Raw genomic sequence first — 22140 nt, forward strand, 5'->3', positions numbered from 1 at the left:
ATGGATAGAGATAATCAAGAAGGGGAAGAAATTGTCAGACAGGCCACTTCCTGCATGGAATCTTCTCAGGTTTTGGCCTGCCATATGAGTTCTGTTATACTCACAGACACCATTCAAACAGTTTTAGAAACTTTGGGGTGTTTTCTATCCAAAGCCAATAATTATATGCATATTCTAGTTACTGGGCAGGAGTAGTAACCAGATTAAATCGGGTACGTTTTTTATCCAGCCGTGTCATTAGCCCTAACAGGTTAATGAACTCGCACACCGAGTCAGCGTATTCGTCAATGTTGTTGTTCGACGCAATGCGGAACATATCCCAGTCCACGTGATCGACGCAATCTTGAAGCGTGGAATCCGATTGGTCAGACCAGCGTTGAACAGACCTGAGGGTGGGAGCTTCCTGTTTTTATCTTCTGTCTATAGGCTGGGAGCAACAAAATAGAGTCGTGGTCAGCTTTTCCAAAGGGAGGGCGAGGGAGGGCCTTATATGTGTCGCGGAAGTTAGAATAACAGTGGTCTAGGGTTTTGCCCGCCCTGGTAGCACAACCGATATGCTGATAGAATTTGGGGAGCCTTGTTTTCAGATTAGCCTTGTTAAAATCCCTGGCTACAATAAATGCAACCTCAGGATATGTGGTTTCCAGTTTACATAGAGTCCAATGAAGTTCTTTCAGGGCCGTCGATGTGTCTGCTTGGGGGGGATATACACGACTGTGATTATAATCAAAGAGAATTCTCTTGGTAGATAATGTGATTGGCATTTGATAGTGAGGAATTCTAAGTCAGGTGAACAAAATGACTTGAGTTCCTGTATGTTATGATCACACCACGTCTCGTTAATCATAAGGCATACACCCCCACCCTTCTTCTTACCAGAGAGATGCTTGTTTCTGTCGGCGCGATGCGTGAAGAAACCAGGTGGCTGTACCGACTCAGATAGCATGTCTCGAGTGAGCCATGTTTCCGTGAAACAATGAACGTTAGTCTCGGATGTCTCTCTGGAATGCAACCCTTGCTTGGATTTCGTCTACCTTGTTGTCAAGAGACTGGACATTGGCGAGTAGTATGCTCGGGAGCGGTGCGTGAAGTGCCCGTCTACGGAGCCTGACCAGAAGACCGCTCTGTCTGCCCCTTCTTCTGCGGCGCCGTTGTTTTGGCTCGCCGGCTGGGATCTGATCCATTGTCCTGGGTGGTAGGCCAAACAGAGGATCCGCTTCGGGAAAGTCGTATTTCTGGTCGTAATGTTGTTGAGTTGACGTTGCTCTTATATCCAATAGTTCCTCCCGACTGTATGTAGTAAAACCTAAGATTTCCTGGGGTAACAATGTAAGAAATGACACATAAAAAAGCAAAATACTGCATAGTTTCCTAGGAACGCGAAGCGAGGCGGCCATCTTTGTCGGCGCCGGAAGTACCAACATGTTTCAAGCATATCACCATAGTCCATGTGCCCAAGAACACTAAGGTAACCTGCCTAAATGACTTCTGACCTGTAGCACTCACGTCTGTAGCCATGAAATGCTTTGAAAGGCTGATCATGGCTCACATCAACACCATCCCAGAAACCCTAGACCCACTCCAATTTGCATACCGCCCCAACAGATCCACAGATGATGCAGTCTCTATTGCACTCCACACTGCCCTTTCCCACCTGGGCAAAGGAACACTTATGTGAGAATGCTTTTCATTGACTACAGCTCAGCGTTCAAAACCATAGTGCCCTCAAAGCTCATCAATAAGCTAAGGACCCTGGCGCCTAACACCTCCCTCTGCAACTGGATCCTGGACTTCCTGACAGGCCGGTGGTAAGGGTAGGTAACAACACATCCGCCATGCTGATCCTCAACACAGGGGCCCCTTGGGGGTGCATGCTCAGCCCCCTCCTGTACTCCCTGTTCACCCATGTCTGCGTGGCCACGCACGACTCCAACACCATTCATTTTGCAGATGACACAACATTGGTAGGCCTGATCACCGACAACAACGAGACAGACTATAGGGAGGAGGTCAGAGACCTGGCTGTGTGGTGCCAGGACAACAACCTCTCCCTCAACGTGATCAAGACAAAGATGATGATTGTGGACTGCAGGAAAGAGGACTGAGCACACCCCCCTTCTCATTGACGGAGCTGCAGTGGAACAGGTTGAGAGCTTCAAGTTCCTTGGTGTCCAAAACACCAACAAACTAACATGGTCCAAGCACACCAAGACAGTCGTGAAGCGGGCACGACAAAACCTATTCCCCCTCAGGAGACTGAAAAGATTTTGCATGGGTCCTCAGATCCTCAAAAGGTTCTACCTCTGCACCATCGAGAGCATCCTGACTGGTTGCATCACCGCCTGGTATGGTACTGCTAAGGCATCTGACTGTAAGGCACTACAGAGGGTAGTGCATACGGCCAGTACATCACTGGGGCCAAGCTTCCTGCCATCCAGGACCTCTATACCAGGCGGTGTCAGAGGAAGGCCCTAAATATTGTCAGACTCCAGCCACCCTAGTCATAGACTGTTCTCTCTGCTACCGCACGGCAAGGGGTACTGGAGCGCCAAGTCTTGGTCCAAGAGGCTTCTTAACAGCTTCTACCCTCAAGCCATAAGACTCGTGAACATCTAGTCAAATGGCTACCCAGACTATTCGCATTGCCCCCCCTCCCCTCCCCTCTCCATACCACTGCCACTCTCTGTTGTCATCTATGCATAGTCACTTTAACTGTACCTACATGTACATACTACCTCAACTAACCGGTGCCCCCGCACATTGACTCTGTACCGGCACCCCCCGTATATATTATTTTTTACAGCTACTCTTTAATTACTTGTTACTTTTATCTCTTTTTCTTATCCGTATTTTTTTAAACTGCGTTGTTGGTTAGGGGCTTGTAAGTAAGCATTTCACTCTGAGGTCTACTACACCTGTTGTATTCTGCGCATCTGACTAATAAAATGTTTGATTTGACATTGACAGCAATACAACATCCCCAGTCTTTTATCCCCCCCCAACCACCCACCCCACACCAAGGAGTCATACAAAAAAAAATTCTGACAGAAAATAAAATACACATAAGAGAAAATTAAATACAATTAATAAAATGTGTTACGATAACAATGGAATCCTATTTGCACAGTGTAGCCACTGACAAAGGACATAATGCCTATGCTGAAAATAACTAGAAATTCTTCACTAGCAGCTCAAACACCGTCTGGCCTATGACCGTGTCCCCAGTCCTGTCCCGGGGACCTGAGGTGGCACATCACTGCCCCCGCATCCAACGCACTCGGCTCCAGTCAGGAGTTTGGTGGTGATTTGGTCAATTGAATCAAGTGTGCAGGGACTAGGGCAAGTACAAAGATAACCCCCAGGACCCCACAGGGCCAGAAGAAACCGGTCCATACAGTGGATGAAGAGAACAAGGCAACAGTGCGTGGGTGACAGACTATTAAATGTAATAAAATGGGTATCACAGTAACAATGGAATCCTATTAACAGATCACAGCCACTTACACAGGACATGATTGCCTATACTGAAATGTTAGCACTAAAGTATGTGGAAGATGGCATCTCTACATACATATTCACTACTCTAGAGGTAAAACATTAATACTGCTGGATTCACCTGGTGGGAGGTAAAACATTAATACTGCTGGATTCACCTGGTGGGAGGTAAAACATTAATACTGCTGGATTCACCTGGTGGGAGGTAAAACATTAATACTGCTGGATTCACCTGGTGGGAGGTAAAACATTAATACTGCTGGATTCACCTGGTGGGAGGTAAAACATTAATACTGCTGGATTCACCTGGTGGGAGGTAAAACATTAATACTGCTGGATTCACCTGGTGGGAGGTAAAACATTAATACTGCTGGATTCACCTGGTGGGAGGTAAAACATTAATACTGCTGGATTCACCTGGTGGGAGGTAAAACATTAATACTGCAGGATTCACCTGGTGGGAGGTAAAACATTAATACTGCTGGATTCACCTGGTGGGTGGTAAAACATCTGATGCTTCTAACCGAAAGTCACATTTCCTTGATACGTAAAACCTAAATCGATACTGTCATTAATGTGGTTCTTCAATTATTATGCAAAGTACTTGTTGGATGTGCATTTGGTGTCCATCTGGTTTACGCTGTGATATTTTCACACATCTGATCCAGGAAGGAGTTTTCCAAGTGACAGTCAAGTGAGGAACAGCTGTTGTCATAGCACATGCAATGCCAAAACAGCCAAGTGCTGGAAGAAAGGTGCTTGAGTAATGTCCAGAATATTTTGGTGTCTCGTTCTTTAAGTTGGTGAAGACCGTTGTGCCTGGATCCACGTTGGATTGAATTTCTCTAGCTATTTGAGGTTGATCGTCTGTATGCTTGATTTATAGCAGGGTCTCGTTAGATTCAAGAGAAAGCATCAAGGTAACGTGTTCATGTCTTTGTGCCTTGGATTGGACACCAAGTCTACTGTGCGCAGTTGTGTAGGATAGACTATTGCGTAACACCCAACACTTGCTATTAATTATTCTGCATATAATGACAAAAATGACAGCCTAATGGCCTTATTCATAATATGACCCGGGAATGAAATAACATGACAAAAATACATGTAGTTTTTCATGTTAGACCTGCAATTTTAAACAATACAGGTGGCTTGAAGCAGCCTACTTGAATTTGGAGTTTAGAAATTCAGCTACTGGAATAGGCCTACCTTGAAAATCAGACATTTCCTCATTCTATTTTAGGCCCTATATATGTACACTTATATAAATTCTCCAATTGTATAATATTGATGTCCTTAAATTACAATGATGTGCTTGAAAAAGTCCTTGAAATTGACTTGCCAATTTCTGCATGAACCCTGGTTAAAGTATGAATAGTCCTCGGCCTATGTTTTTGTATACAGTAGGTGGAGTAGAGGGACAATTTGCATAGATTCACTTGTATTCCTATAAGTATACATGTGGAACTGCATGAAAGTCCTTTCATTTTTGTTTCAAGCCATTTTCTCACACATTGGCCCCATTTTATTTATAGAAAGATCCATATGTTTTGTCACATACACCGGATAGGTGCAGTGAAATGTGTTGTTTTACAGGGTCCGCCGTAGTAGTACGGTGTCCCTGCAGGAAATTGGGGTTAAGTGCTCAAGGAAACATCGACAAGATATTCTACCTTGACTTGCTCGTGTATTCCATCCAGCGACCTTTAGGTTACTGGCCCACCACTTTAACCTCTAGGCTAGCTGCCACCCTAATGAGAAACATTAACACTGGGTTAGAGCAGAAATACCACAACAACAGGCAGCAAAAATGAAAACACATCAGACTGAATGATCAGAAGGTATGCATTGATCAGTCAGCAGATCAGGTCATGTTTTTGAAGGCGTGTGGTGTCAGACTGACTGATCAGCAGGTGTATATTGATCAGGTAATGTGTTTTTGAAGGAGTGTGGTGTCAGACTGACTGATCAGCAGGTGTATATTGATCAGGTAATGTGTTTTTGAAGGAGTGTGGTGTCAGACTGACTGATCAGCAGGTGTATATTGATCAGGTAATGTGTTTTTGAAGGAGTGTGGTGTCAGACTGACTGATCAGAAGGTGTATATTGATCAGGTAATGTGTTTTTGAAGGAGTGTGGTGTCAGACTGACTGATCAGCAGGTGTATATTGATCAGGTAATGTGTTTTTGAAGGAGTGTGGTGTCAGACTGACTGATCAGCAGGTGTATATTGATCAGGTAATGTGTTTTTGAAGGAGTGTGGTGTCAGACTGACTGATCAGCAGGTGTATATTGATCAGGTAATGTGTTTTTGAAGGAGTGTGGTGTCAGACTGACTGATCAGAAGGTGTATATTGATCAGGTAATGTGTTTTTGAAGGAGTGTGGTGTCAGACTGACTGATCAGCAGGTGTATATTGATCAGGTAATGTGTTTTTGAAGGAGTGTGGTGTCAGACTGACTGATCAGCAGGTGTATATTGATCAGGTAATGTGTTTTTGAAGGAGTGTGGTGTCAGACTGACTGATCAGCAGGTGTATATTGATCAGGTAATGTGTTTTTGAAGGAGTGTGGTGTCAGACTGACTGATCAGAAGGTGTATATTGATCAGGTAATGTGTTTTTGAAGGAGTGTGGTGTCAGACTGACTGATCAGAAGGTGTATATTGATCAGGTAATGTGTTTTTGAAGGAGTGTGGTGTCAGACTGACTGATCAGCAGGTGTATATTGATCAGGTAATGTGTTTTTGAAGGAGTGTGGTGTCAGACTGACTGATCAGCAGGTGTATATTGATCAGGTAATGTGTTTTTGAAGGAGTGTGGTGTCAGACTGACTGATCAGAAGGTGTATATTGATCAGGTAATGTGTTTTTGAAGGAGTGTGGTGTCAGACTGACTGATCAGAAGGTGTATATTGATCAGGTAATGTGTTTTTTGAAGGAGTGTGGTGTCAGACTGACTGATCAGAAGGTGTATATTGATCAGGTAATGTGTTTTTGAAGGAGTGTGGTGTCAGACTGACTGATCAGAAGGTGTATATTGATCAGGTAATGTGTTTTTGAAGGAGTGTGGTGTCAGACTGACTGATCAGAAGGTGTATATTGATCAGGTAATGTGTTTTTGAAGGAGTGTGGTGCAGACTGACTGATCAGAAGGTGTATATTGATCAGGTAATGTGTTTTTGAAGGAGTGTGGTGTCAGACTGACTGATCAGAAGGTGTATATTGATCAGGTAATGTGTTTTTGAAGGAGTGTGGTGTCAGACTGACTGATCAGAAGGTGTATATTGATCAGGTAATGTGTTTTTGAAGGAGTGTGGTGTCAGACTGACTGATCAGAAGGTGTATATTGATCAGGTAATGTGTTTTTTGAAGGAGTGTGGTGTCAGACTGACTGATCAGAAGGTGTATATTGATCAGGTAATGTGTTTTTGAAGGAGTGTGGTGTCAGACTGACTGATCAGAAGGTGTATATTGATCAGGTAATGTGTTTTTGAAGGAGTGTGGTGTCAGACTGACTGATCAGCAGGTGTATATTGATCAGGTAATGTGTTTTTGAAGGAGTGTGGTGTCAGACTGACTGATCAGAAGGTGTATATTGATCAGGTAATGTGTTTTTGAAGGAGTGTGGTGTCAGACTGACTGATCAGAAGGTGTATATTGATCAGGTAATGTGTTTTTGAAGGAGTGTGGTGTCAGACTGACTGATCAGCAGGTGTATATTGATCAGGTAATGTGTTTTTGAAGGAGTGTGGTGTCAGACTGACTGATCAGAAGGTGTATATTGATCAGGTAATGTGTTTTTGAAGGAGTGTGGTGTCAGACTGACTGATCAGCAGGTGTATATTGATCAGGTAATGTGTTTTTGAAGGAGTGTGGTGTCAGACTGACTGATCAGCAGGTGTATATTGATCAGGTAATGTGTTTTTGAAGGAGTGTGGTGTCAGACTGACTGATCAGAAGGTGTATATTGATCAGGTAATGTGTTTTTGAAGGAGTGTGGTGTCAGACTGACTGATCAGAAGGTGTATATTGATCAGGTAATGTGTTTTTGAAGGAGTGTGGTGTCAGACTGACTGATCAGAAGGTGTATATTGATCAGGTAATGTGTTTTTGAAGGAGTGTGGTGGGATGAATGTGTCAAGTTTTGAAGGTCTTTTGCAGCTCATTCCAGTCATTGGTGGCAGAACACTGAAATGACTGATGTCCACAGGAAGTGCTGTCTTTAGAATAACCAGCCCTACATGTAGCAGAGAGCAGGTTGCTGTTGGTGGAGGGGTCTAGTGTTGCGTAGGTAAAGAGAGCCAGTTGACCAGGCTGTAAAGGTCAGTGATGAAGGGGGCGCTGGTAACAAAGCGGATGGCAGTGTGGTAAAGTACATCTAGTTTGAGGGAGGTTTTGGGGACTTTAAACCACATTGCCGTTGTCCAGGATTGGCAGTATGTTGATTGTTCCAAGGCTGTGCTTGGCAGAGTGGGTGAGGGATGTTTTAGCTGCGGTGGATGTAACTTTACCCTGAAGCTGGGTGAGGTGGGTATGGAATGACAGTGACCGGGACAGCCGTACCAAGATATTTATAGGTGTCAACATTAAGGCTGAGCCCATTTAGTCCACTGGTTGATGGGCTGTTGGTCGACCAACATTTTATTTTGTCGATCAGCGGCAAAAATAAATAAATAATAATTACCTGTCTGAGTGGACTAGTCCGTTGTGGAGGCCGTGGGAATGGTACAGTCCATCACTCTAAGTTATGTGCTACTGAAATTGTACATGGTTATATTACGTCGGCACAAGGGTGTCACACTAATACAATATATAGGCTTACACAACTGATGCCCTTCCTCTCGCCTTGGATAGTTCTGAAACGCGTCAGTGCACTGTTGAAATTACACCTTTTCCTACACCATGTTTCTATGTGCAAAGTTAATCAGCATATTGGTGTAGAGAACAATGCTGTGGAGGCAGCAGAATGAGGAGAAATCAGCCCATGCCTTAAAGGTCCAAGAAAAGTGACGAGAGAGTAAACCAACTTAAATTAAGTCTATAATCAGTAGCCTAACTGTTAAATGTGCCTGGCTTTATAAATCATCCATATACATACAAACATCTCCAGAAATAAGACACATCCTGCTTCTGTTGCCTGTTTGACTGTTTGTTTAGTAGAATACTGATTCAGTGAGCACCAAGAACAACATGTTGGATATTTCTGTTTTACCAAGTCAGTTTTAATCTTTTCTCTGCTCTGATAAGGCATGTACATGTTCCACTGGAACAACCTCTCAGGTATTATATATCATTTATTTACGGTTTACACTTCCAGATTGTCAAATTATATTTATAAAAATAACCCTCCATCTCCTTATTGTTATGATCCTCATTATAATAATAAGTCATGTAATTATCATTAGTAGGCTTATTAGTATAGAAGCCTCCTATAACCACCATGAAGACCTTAAGAGTACATCCTGTTTAGTCTTAATACTGTAACTCACTTACATATGACCCAACACACAGCCCCTCTCTCCTCTCTCCCTGCATGGTGAACATATGACCCAACACACAGCCCCTCTCTCCTCTCTCCCTGCATGGTGAACATATGACCCAACACACAGCCCCTCTCTCCTCTCTCCCTGCATGGTGAACATATGACCCAACACACAGCCCCTCTCTCCTCTCTCCCTGCATGGTGAACATATGACCCAACACACAGCCCCTCTCTCCTCTCTCCCTGCATGGTGAACATATGACCCAACACACAGCCCCTTTCTCCTCTCTCCCTGCATGGTGAACATATGACCCAACACACAGCCCCTTTCTCCTCTCTCCCTGCATGGTGAGCATATGACCCAACACACAGCCCCTCTCTCCTCTCTCCCTGCATGGTGAACATATGACCCAACACACATCCCCTCTCTCCTCTCTCCCTGCATGGTGAACATATGACCCAACACACATCCCCTCTCTCCTCTCTCCCTGCATGGTGAGCATATGACCCAACACACAGCCCCTCTCTCCTCTCTCCCTGCATGGTGAACATATGACCCAACACACAGCCCCTCTCTCCTCTCTCCCTGCATGGTGAGCATATGAATACTCTATATACTGAATACTTCCCTAAGGCACTGTATATGTAAATACTTATGTATGCTACGGTATTGTAACAATCATTCATTCATGTCATCACACAGCATACGAGTCATGATTTGAAATGCAATCAAGTATTTTATTTATAAAATAACAAAGCACCCCTTGAATAATTAGCGTGAACATATAAACCGTTCCATTTTAGAAATGACATTCATGAATGTATTCGACTGGTTTTAGTTGTTATTACGCAAAGGCTTAAAAAAAATATATTTCAAATGTTACAACATTCTGGTATGCTTATAATTAGTTTCCATTGTTCCAAACGGTCAGAGAAGTGATATTGTAATCTAACAGCAGCTGTTTGGCAACATAATATACACGTAGTGCTTTCTCCTTCTTCTCCACTATTTTCTACAGCTAGTCACATTTATTCCACACCTCCAACTTCCCCATTACCTCCCGAGCAACCAGTAAACATTCCCCCATTTTGAGTTTTATTTGTCACATCCTCTGCATCCATTTTGCTGTCATGTGTTCGTAGTTTATAACCAATTTATTGATATGATTATGCTATATGTCTGGCCATATTGGTCACCTGCATGCAATGCTTACATGAGTCCCATAAAGAGAGTTGAGGGAATGTTTCTTTCCTAAACAAATGAGTGTTTTCGGTAACTGAAGTTTCCAGTCAGAAATGGCTGTAATTAATAGCATTACGGACAGGGTGATAAACACTGTTCTGTGGTGGTCGCTGCAGCAGGGAGGAGAGAGAGACGACGGGTGCTAGTCAGTCACTCGCTGTCATTTGTTTTACCCAGCGCGCTACGTCTGAGCCCGGCCCCGCACAATCAAATCAATTGCGGTCGGACTCCCTCTAGTCATTTTTGTCCCTTAATGATTTCATCAGACAGGTTGCTTAAAGCATCAGACACGCTCAGTGCATGTAGTTGATTTTATTAAAATGCATAGGATGTCTATATATGGAAAAATACAAGTTCTAAAGAGCAAACGACTCTCGGTCGACGGATATTTTTGGGGTGTCATGGACAGCCCTAGTCGACATACTCTAGCTCTGACCCATTCAGGATGAAATGTTAGGAGGGCAGGCAGGTTGAGCTAGTTTTGTTGGTGTTGGTAAGGTCAGAGAAGGCATGTTGTGAGTGGTTGTCAGACCATCTTGAACAATCCTCTGAGAACCCTAGGTCGCTGTCTGTTGAACAAGATGTGCTGGTTAACAGAAGGCTTTAGCCAGATGAATATAAACAGCCTCTTAATTCTGCTTGTTGTCAAAAGCCCATGGGATGTTGTTTAGACAGGAAATACAACCATCAACCCCCAGACCTTAGCCCTCCACTACTTCCCTTGGCCTGCCTGCCCGCCTGGGGCAACGTTGTGAAATCCTTCTGACAGCCAGGTGTTGGCTAAGGTTTGACTCAGTCACACAGGCAGAGGGTAAACTTTTCTGTTGCAAAGATGGTTGCGTTCTGTATGGCTGTGTCTTGTGAACTCTGATCCAGCTTTGCTTGTGAGTGATGTCATCTTTACTTCACTGTTGTGTAGGGCTTGCAAGTTAACAATTTCACTGTACTTATGCATGTGGCAACTACAACTTGAAACTTCTACTTCCACTAATGTAGGTTAGAGGCAAACATCAGGGGGAGAGTTGGGATCATTCTAGCTTGCACTCACTTTCTCCCACATCTCTGGTGTCAACTCGCACACACAGTATTTTGGCTTGGATGGCCTCCCTGGATGGGAAGTGGATCTTGCTCCTTGTGAAATAGGTCCTTCAGTCTAGGCTAACAGAACAAGCAGCGTCCCCGCGTCTCGGTCCTCTCCCTCCCCCGCGTCTCGGTCCTCTCCCTCCCCCGCGTCTCGGTCCTCTCCCTTCCCTGCCACCCTGTAGACCCCATCTATAATTCACCACTAGCTAGCCCCCTAGACACTAGCTAGCCCCGTAGACCAGGGGTGGGTAATTCCAGTCCTTGAGGGCCTGATTGGTGCCACAGTTTTGCCCCAGCTAACACACCTGACCCCAATAATCACCCTAATCATGATCTTCAGCAATGTGATTAATCAGCTGTGTTTGCTAGGGATGGAGAAAGTTTTACACCAATCAGGCCCTCGAGGACTGGAGTTGCCTAACCGTGCCCTAGACGCTAGCTGGCCCCCTAGACGCCAGCTGGCCCCCTGGCCCTTTAGGTAGCACCCTCATCCCTATCTTAGACTAGTCTAGACCCCAGACACTTGGGGTTAGATCTGTGAGGACTGGGTCAGTCGGTTTAGGCAATATGTCTACATTTCCTCCTAGTCTCTCAGGGGGAAAGATGGAGCAGCTCTTACAGTGTGAAGACCTTTTTAACATGTACACATACACTGTACAAAATATAGGTAGACCGATTAGGATTTTTCAACGCCGATACAAATAGCGATTTACTGGAGGACCAAAAAAACGATACCGATTTTAATCAGCCTATTTATTTATTTAGTTATTGATATATATTTGTAATAATGACAATTACAACAATACTGAATGAACACTTATATTTTAACTTAATATAATACATAAATAACATCTATTTAGTCTCAAATAAATAATGAAACATGTTCAATTTGGTTTAAATAATGCAAAAACAGTGTTGGAGAAGAAAGTAAAAGTGCAATATGTGCCATGTAAAAAAGCTAACGTTTAAGTTCCTTGCTCAGAACATGAGAACATATGAAATCTGGTGATTTAATATTCCCAGTTAAGAAGTTTTAGGTTGTAGTTATTATAGGACTATTTCTCTCCTATACCATTTGTATTTCATATACCTTTGACTATTGGATGTTCTAATAGGCGCTATAGTATTGCCAGCCTAATCTCAGGAGTTGAATAGTGCTGTGCTTCAAGCATTACGAAGAGCTGCTGGCAAACGCAGTAAAGTTTGAATGAATGTTTACGAGCCTGCTGCTGCCTACCACCGCTCAGTCAGACTGCTCTATCAAATCATCGACTTAATTATAATATAATAAACACAGAATTACGAGCCTTTGATCATTTAATATGGTCAAATCCAACTCATTTTGAAAACGTTTATTCTTTCAGTGAAATACGGAACCGTTCCGTATTTTATTGAACGGGTGCCATCCCTAAGTCTTAAATATTACTGTTACATTGCACAACCTCCGATGTTATGTTATAATTATGTAAAATTCTGGCAAATTATTTCGCAACGAGCCAGGCGGCCCAAACTGTTGCATATACCCTGACTCTGCGTGCAATGAACGCAAGAGAAGTGACACAATTTCCCAAGTTAATATTGCCTGCTAACATGATTTTATTTAAGCTAAATATGCATGTTTAAAAATATATACTTCTGTGTATTGATTTTAACCTGTTAGGGACAGACGTTCCGCTAGCGGAACGCCTCACCAATATCAAATGGTATAGCGTGGCGCGAAATACAAATACCTCAAAAATGCTATAACTTCAATTTCTCAAACATATGACTATTTTACACCATTTTAAAGACAAGACTCTCGTTAATCTAACCACCTTGTCCAATTTCAAAAAGGCTTTACAGCGAAAGCAAAACATTAGATTATGTCAGGAGAGTACCTTGCCAAAAATAATCACACAGCCATTTTCAAAGCAAGCATATATGTCACAAAAACCAAAACCACAGCTAAATGCAGCACTAACCTTTTGATCTTCATCAGATGACACTCCTAGGACATTATGTTATACAATGCATGCATGTTTTGTTCAATCAAGTTCATATTTATATCAAAAACCAGCTTTTTACATTAGCATGTGCTGTTCAGAACTAGCATACCCACCACAAACTTCCAGTGAATTTACTAAATTACTCACGATAAACTTTGACAAAAAACAATTATTTTAAGAATTATAGATACAGAACTCCTTTATGCAATCGCGGTGTCAGATTTTAAAATAGCTTTTCGGCGAAAGCGCATTTTGCAATATTCTGAGTACATAGCCCGGCCATCATGGCAAGCTAATTTGACACCCACCAAGTTTGGCCCTCACCAAACTCAGATTTACTCTAAGAAAAATTGGACTACCTTTGCTGTTCTTCGTCAGAATGCACTCCCAGGACTTCTACTTCAACAACAAATGTTGTTTTGGTTCCAAATAATCCATAGTTATATTCAAATAGCTCCGTTTTGTTCGTGCGTTCAAGTCACTATCCGAAGGGGGACGAGCAAGCGCATTTCGTGACAAAAAATGTCAAAATATTCCATTACCGTACTTCGAAGCATGTCAAACGCTGTTTAAAATCAATTTTTATGCTATTTTTCTCATAAAATAGCAATAATATTCCAACCGGGCGACGTTGTATTCATTCAAAGGCTGAAAGAAAAAAATGGAGTCGTCTCGTGGACGCGCATCTCCAGTGTCATTGTTCCCTGCCTGACCACTCACAAAAACTCCTGCTGTTTTTCACCCAGAGACTGCAGAGACGTCATTGTCTTTCTGGCGCCTTCTGAGAGCCAATGGAAGCCTTAGAGAATGTCACGTTACAGCAGAGATGCTGTATTTTCGATAGAGATGCCACAGAAGGAGAACAAATTGTCAGACAGGGCACTTCCTGTATGGAATCTACTCTGGTTTTGGCCTGCCATATGAGTTCTGTTATACTCACAGACACCATTCAAACAGTCTTAGAAACTTTAGAGTGTTTTCTATCCAAATCTACTAATTATATGGTTATTGTAGTTTCTGGGCAGGAGTAGTAACCAGTTTAAATCGGGTACGTTTTTTATCCGGCCGTGAAAATTGGGGCATTCCCTGTAGCTCAGGGGCATTCCCTGTAGCTCAGTTGGTAGAGCATGGTGTTTGCAACGCCAGGGTTGTGGGTTCGATTCCCACGGGGGGCCAGCACAGAAAAAAAAATGTATGAAATTGTATGAAATGTATGCATTCACTACTGTAAGTCGCTCTGGATAAGAGCGTTTGCTAAATGACTAAAATGTAAATGTAAAATACTGCCCCCTATCCCAAACAGGTTTTAAGAAAGGCATTGTTTTTTGGAATATTTTATTTTTTAATTTTCCAATTTAGAACATTCAAAACAAAAATGAAAAGATATTAGACAACAATATGAGTGACAGTAACAGACGAGTGTAAAATAATAATTGTTTATACAAAAATACAATAAATAAAAGTCATAATAAAAAAGAATGAGACATTGGATCATATGGTCACCTGTCATATTATACATTACGTGTGAAACATTGTGAGGATTATATAGAGATTCAATCAATGTGATGTGAGGAGATTCTCCATATCGATGTGATGTGAAGGGAGATTCTCCATATCGATGTGAGGGGAGATTCTCCATATCGATGTGATGGGAGGGGAGGGGAGATTCTCCATATCGATGTGATGGGAGGGGAGATTCTCCATATCGATGTGATGGGAGGGGAGATTCTCCATATCGATGTGATGGGAGGGGAGATTCTCCATATCGATGTGATGGGAGGGGAGATTCTCCATATCGATGTGATGGGAGGGGAGATTCTCCATATCGATGTGATGGGAGGGGAGATTCTCCATATCGATGTGATGGGAGGGGAGATTCTCCATATCGATGTGAGGGGAGGGGAGATTCTCCATATCGATGTGATGGGAGGGGAGATTCTCCATATCGATGTGAGGGGAGATTCTCCATGTAGTTAATAAAAGGTTGCCAAATTCAGTAAAATGTCTAACTTATTCCTCAAGCAGTAAGTGATTTCTCCAGTGGGATACAACTATTAACTTCCGATAGCCACATGCAACTGGCAGGGGGAATCCGATTTCCATTTCAATGCAATACATTTCTTGGCAATAGCTGGCAATATTTCTGTTAGCTTTATAGTATGACTTTGCCTAAGATTGGAGTTAGTCAAGTTACCCAGTAGACAGACCTACGGGTCTAAAGGGAATGCAACCCCGTGGATTGAGGATATGGTATCGCATACCCCCTGCCAGAAACCATGTAGTTTTGAACACTGCCAAGTGGAATGGAGGAATATTCCTTCATCTGAGCCACATCTAAAACATAGGGAGGAGATATCAGGGTTGAACTGCAGTCTAGATGGGGTGATATAGAGCTGATGGAGGAAATTAAACTGGATCAGTCTGTATCTGGACTTCAATGTGGAAGTAACACCATCCCTGCATAGGTCACTCCATAGTCCCTCATCAAGATGAATGCCCAGATCTTTTTCCCATCTAAGTCTGGGTTTATCTAGCTCAGGCAGGGGTAATCCTGACATAAGAGCATCGTAAACACGGGGGGGAAAGGCATTGATGTTTATGGTTGGGTACATTCGTGCAACGATTGTGCTTTTGTTAAATCAACACCCGTTTGACGAAGTAGGCTGTGATTCGATGATAAATGAACAGGCACAGCATTTGTTATATGCAACGCTGGACAAGCTAGTTAACCTAGTAATATCATCAACCATGTGTAGTTAACTAGTGATTATGTTGAGATTGATTGATTGTTTTTTATAAGTTTAATGCTAGCGAGCAACTTACCTTGGCTTCTTGCTGCACTCGCATAACAGGTGGTCAGCCTGCCACCCAGTCTCCTCGTGGAATGCAAAGTAATCGGCCATGCCGATTAATCTGTCAACCTCTAGTACAAAACATTAGGAACGCCTTCCTAATATTGAGTTGCACCCCCTCTCAGAACAGCCTCAATTAATTGGGGCATGGACTCTACAAGGTGTCGAAAGCGTTCCACAGGGATGCTGGCCCATGTTGACTACAATGCTTCCCACAGTTGTCGACTTGAGTGGTGGACCATACGCTGGCACCTACTACCATAGCCTGTTCAAAGGCACTTCAGTCTGTTGTCTTGCCCATTCACACTCTGTATGTTACACAATCCATGTCTCAATTGTCTCCAGACTTATCCTTCTTTAACCTGGCTCCTCCCCTTCATCTACACTGATTGAAGTGGATTTAACAAGTGACATCAATAAGCGATCATAGCTTTCACCTGGATTCACCTGGTCAGTCTGTCATGGAAAGAGCAGGTGTTCCTAATGTTTTGTACGCTCAGTGTATACACCCAAGACAGTGAAGCTTGTCAAATCAGTTTTCCTGACTTGGATCTAACCCATGCTTGTGTTTTCTGTGTTTTTTTTATGAATGCCTCTACTAACCATGGATTGGCTGTGGCTGGACTTGCCTCTACGATCAACTGCCTGGCTTCATTGGTATGGTTTTGCCCCCATGCCTGTGTTTCCTGTGATGACCTTTAACCCGGAAGGCATTGGTAAACTGTCAACTGCGGATGGTAAAGCGTTCGCAGATCCCGAGGTGCTGCGGAGGCTGACGTCGTCAGTGAGCTGTGCCCTGGACGAGGCGGCTGCTGCCCTGACGCGCATGAGAGCAGAGAACACACTCAACGCTGGCCAGGCCGACAAGTATGTATCTACCCCAGTCTGTAAATGAAATCAGTTTGTTGCTCAAATACACATGTTCAGCAGATGTTATTGTGGGTGTAGCAAAATGCTTGTGTTTCTAGCTCCAACAGTGCAGTAATATCTAACAATACACAACAATACACACAAACTTAAAAGAATGGAATTAAAGAATATATAAATATTAGGACGAGCAATGTTGGCGTGGCATTGACTAGAATACAGTAGAATAGAATACAGTGTATATACATATGAGATGAGTAAAGCAAAAATATGTAAACATTATTAAGTGACTAGTGTTCCATTATTAAAGTGACTAGTGGTCCATTATTAAAGTGACTTGTGTTCCATTATTAAAGTGACCAGTGTTCCATTATTGAAGTGGCCAGTGATTTCAAGTCTATTTATGTAGGGCAGAAGCCTCTAAGGTGCAGGGTTACATAGCCATCACATACCTAGTGATGGCTGTTTAACGGTCTGATGGCCTTGAGATAGAAGCTGTTTTTCAATCTCTCGGTTCCAGCTTTGATGCACCTGTACTGACCTCGCCTTCTGGATGATAGCGGGGTGAACAGGTAGTGGCTCGGGTGGTTGTTGTCCTTGATGATCTTGTTGGCCTTCCTGTGACAACGGGTGGTGTAGGTGTCCTGGAGGGCAGGTAGCTTGCACCCGGTGATGCGTTGTGCAGACCTCACTACCCTCTGGAGAGCCTTCCGGTTATGGGCGGAGCAGCTGCCGTACCAGGCGGTGATACAGCCCGACAGGACGCTCTCGATTGTGCATCTGTAAAAGTTTGAGTGTTTTTGGTGACGAGCCAAATTTCATCAGCCTCCTGATGTTGCCCCTTCTACACCACACTGTCTGTGTGGGTGGATCATTTCAGTTTGTCAGTGATGTTTACGCCGAGGAACTTGAAGTTTTCCACCTGCTCCAATGCTGTCCCTTCGATGTGGATAGAGGGGGTGCTCCCTCTGCTGTTTCCTGACGTCCACACTCCGAGTTTTGTCGACATTGAGTGTGAGGTTATTTTCCAGACACCACACTCCGAGGGCCCTCACCTCCTCCCTGTAGGCTGTCTCGTCGTTGTTGGTAATCAAGCCTACCACTGTAGTGTCGTCTGAAAACATGATTGAGTTGGAGGAGTGCATGGCCACGCAGTCATGGGTGAACAGGGAGTACAGGAGAGGGCTGAGCACGCACCCTTGTTGGTCCCCAGTGTTGAGGGTCAGCTTCACCACCTGGGGGTGGCTCGTCAGGAAGTCCAAGACCCAGTTGTAGAGGGCGGGGTTGAGACCCAGGGTCCGAGCTTAATGATGAGCTTGGAGGGTACTACGGTGTTAAATGTTGAGCTATAGTCAATGAACAACATTCTTACATAGGTATTCCTCTTGTCCAGATGGGATAGGGCAGTGTGCAGTGTGATGGCGATTACATGGTCTGTGGATCTATTGGGTCAGTAAGCAAATTGAAGTGGGTTTATGGTGACAGGTAAGGTGGAGGTGATATGATCCTTGACTAGTCTCTCAAAGCACTTCATGATGACAGAAGTGAGTGCTACGGGGCGATAGTCATTTAGTTCAGTTACCTTCGCTTTCTTGGGTACAGGAACAATGGTGGACATCTTGAAGCATGTGGGGACAATAGACTGGGGTAGGGAGCGATTGAATATGTCCGTAAACACACCAGCCAGCTGGTCTGAGGTGCTCTGAGGACGCGGCTAGGGATGCCGTCTGGGCCGGCAGCCTTGCGAGGGTTAACGCGCTTTAATGTCTTCCGTCGGCCACGGAGAAGGAGAGCCCACAGTCCTTGGTAGCGGGCCGCGTTGGTGGCACTGTTATCCTCAAAGCGGGTGAAGATGTTTAGCTTGTCCGGGAGCAAAACGTCAGGGTCCGAGACCTCTTTGTAGTCTGTGATTGTCTGTAGACCCTGCCACAATCAATCAGTGTGTTACCTCTGATCAATCAGTCAGTGTGTTACCTCTGGGATCAATCAGTCAGTGTGTTACCTCTGATCAATCAGTCAGTGTGTTACCTCTGATCAATCAGTCAGTGTGTTACCTCTGATCAATCAGTCAGTGTGTTACCTCTGATCAATCAGTCAGTGTGTTACCTCTGGGATCAATCAGTCAGTGTGTTACCTCTGATCAATCAGTCAGTGTGTTACCTCTGATCAATCAGTCAGTGTGTTACCTCTGATCAATCAGTCAGTGTGTTACCTCTGATCAATCAGTCAGTGTGTTACCTCTGGGATCAATCAGTCAGTGTGTTACCTCTGGGATCAATCAGTCAGTGTGTTACCTCTGGGATCAATCAGTCAGTGTGTTACCTCTGGGATCAATCAGTCAGTGTGTTACCTCTGGGATCAATCAGTCAGTGTGTTACCTCTGGGATCAATCAGTCAGTGTGTTACCTCTGGGATCAATCAGTCAGTGTGTTACCTCTGGGATCAATCAGTCAGTGTGTTACCTCTGGGATCAATCAGTCAGTGTGTTACCTCTGGGATCAATCAGTCAGTGTGTTACCTCTGGGATCAATCAGTCAGTGTGTTACCTCTGGGATCAATCAGTCAGTGTGTTACCTCTGGGATCAATCAGTCAGTGTGTTACCTCTGGGATCAATGTCTGGGAGTTTTTCTTTCAAAATAATAGTAGTGTGATTGAGGTGTGTGTACAGTATGTAAGGGCCGTGTGTGTTCTGCTGTCACAGGGGCAGTAATTGTAGCAGTCTGGTTATTTTCAGCCGGAGTCTAGCGGAGGCGTGTTCGGACGGAGACGTGAACGCCGTGAGGAAGCTGCTAGACGAGGGGCGGAGCGTCAACGAACACACTGAGGAAGGAGAGAGTCTTCTCTGCCTCGCCTGCTCTGCTGGATACTATGAGCTCGCACAGGTGTGTGTGAGAGAGAGAACAGTGCAGTGTGTGAGAGAGACAACAGTGCAGTGTGTGAGAGAGACAACAGTGCAGTGTGTGAGAGAGAGAACAGTGCAGTGTGTGAGAGAGAGAACAGTGCAGTGTGTGAGAGAGAGAACTTTGCAGTGTGTGAGAGAGAGAACAGTGCAGTGTGTGAGAGAGAGAACAGTGCAGTGTGTGAGAGAGAGAACAGTGCAGTGTGTGAGAGAGAGAACAGTGCAGTGTGTGTGTGTGTGTGTGAGAGAGAGAGAGCAGTGCAATGTGAGAGAGAACAGTGCAGTGTAATGTGAGAGAGAGAACAGTGCAATGTGTGAGAGAGAGAACAGTGCAATGTGAGAGAGAGAGAACTGCAGTGTGAGAGAGAGAGAACAGTGCAGTGTGAGAGAGAGAGAACAGTGCAATGTGAGAGAGAGAGAACAGTGCAGTGTGTGTGTGTGTGTGTGAGAGAGAGAACAGTGCAGTGTGTGTGTGTGAGAGAGAGAACAGTGCAGTGTGTGTGTGTGTGAGAGAGAGTGCAGTGCAGTGTGTGTGTGTGTGAGAGAGAGAACAGTGCAGTGTGTGAGAGAGAGAACAGTGCAGTGTGTGTGTGAGAGAGAGAACAGTGTGTGTGTGTGTGTGGAGAGAGAGAACAGTGCAGTGTGTGTGTGTGTGTGTGAGAGAGAGAACAGTGCAGTGTGTGTGTGTGTGAGAGAGAACAGTGCAGTGTGTGTGTGTGTGTGTGTGTGTGTGTGTGTGTGTGTGTGTGTGTGTGTGAGAGAGAGAGCAGTGCAGTGTGTGTGTGTGTGAGAGAGAACAGTGCAGTGTGAGAGAGCGAGAACAGTGCAGTGTGAGAGAGAGAGAACAGTGCAGTGTGTGTGTGAGAGAGAACAGTGTGTGTGTGAGAGAGAGAGAACAGTGCAGTGTGTGTGTGTGTGTGTGTGAGAGAACAGTGCAGTGTGTGTGAGAGAGAGAGAACAGTGCAGTGTGTGTGAGAGAGAGAGAACAGTGCAGTGTGTGTGTGTGTGTGTGAGAGAGAGAGAACAGTGCAGTGTGTGTGTGTGTGTGAGAGAGAGAGAACAGTGCAGTGTGTGTGTGTGTGTGAGAGAGAGAGAACAGTGCAGTGTGTGTGTGTGTGAGAGAGAGAGAACAGTGCAGTGTGTGTGTGTGTGAGAGAGAGAGAACAGTGCAGTGTGTGTGTGTGTGAGAGAGAGAACAGTGCAGTGTGTGTGTGTGAGAGAGAGAACAGTGCAGTGTGTGTGTGTGTGAGAGAGAGAACACTGCAGTGCAGTGTGTGTGTGTGTGTGAGAGAGAGAACAGTGCAGTGTGTGTGTGTGTGAGAGAGAGAACAGTGCAGTGTGTGTGTGTGTGTGTGTGTGTGTGTGAGAGAGAGAGAGCAGTGCAGTGTGTGTGTGTGTGAGAGAGAGAACAGTGCAGTGTGAGAGAGCGAGAACAGTGCAGTGTGAGAGAGAGAGAACAGTGCAGTGTGTGTGTGTGTGAGAGAGAACAGTGTGTGTGAGAGAGAGAACAGTGCAGTGTGTGTGTGTGTGAGAGAGAACAGTGCAGTGTGTGTGAGAGAGAGAGAACAGTGCAGTGTGTGTGTGTGTGAGAGAGAGAACAGTGCAGTGTGTGTGTGTGAGAGAGAGAGAACAGTGCAGTGTGTGTGTGAGAGAGAACAGTGCAGTGTGTGTGTGTGTGTGTGAGAGAGAGAGCAGTGTGTGTGTGAGAGAGAGAACAGTGCAGTGTGAGAGAGCGAGAACAGTGCAGTGTGAGAGAGAGAGAACAGTGCAGTGTGTGTGTGTGTGAGAGAGAACAGTGCAGTGTGTGTGTGTGTGAGAGAGAGAACAGTGCAGTGTGTGTGTGTGTGTGTGAGAGAGAACAGTGCAGTGTGTGTGTGTGTGTGTGAGAGAGAACAGTGCAGTGTGTGTGAGAGAGAACAGTGCAGTGTGTGTGAGAGAGAACAGTGCAGTGTGAGAGAGAGAGAGAACAGTGCAGTGTGAGAGAGAGAACAGTGCAGTGTGTGTGTGTGTGTGAGAGAGAGAGAACAGTGCAGTGTGTGTGTGTGAGAGAGAGAGAGAACAGTGCAGTGTGTGTGTGTGTGTGTGTGAGAGAGAGAGAACAGTGCTGTGTGTGAGAGAGAGAGAGAACAGTGCAGTGTGTGTGTGTGTGTGTGTGTGTGAGAGAGAGAACAGTGCAGTGTGTGTGTGTGTGTGTGTGAGAGAGAGAGAGAGGTGTCTAATGGTCCTTTAAAAA

General features: G+C 44.5%; 1 protein-coding gene across 1 annotated transcript in view; it reads left to right on the forward strand.

The window, feature by feature from the left end:
* LOC106604312 (ankyrin repeat and KH domain-containing protein 1-like) overlaps positions 1-22140 on the forward strand; it is a 90976-nt gene that overhangs the window by 30704 nt on the left and 38132 nt on the right. The window contains 2 exon segments of the mRNA XM_045717934.1: positions 16851-17007; positions 19743-19890. Coding sequence (XP_045573890.1) covers positions 16851-17007; positions 19743-19890 — 305 coding nt within the window.

The sequence above is a fragment of the Salmo salar genome, chromosome ssa05 (genome assembly GCF_905237065.1).
Source record: "Salmo salar chromosome ssa05, Ssal_v3.1, whole genome shotgun sequence".
In the NCBI taxonomy this organism is placed as follows: Eukaryota; Metazoa; Chordata; class Actinopteri; order Salmoniformes; family Salmonidae; genus Salmo; species Salmo salar.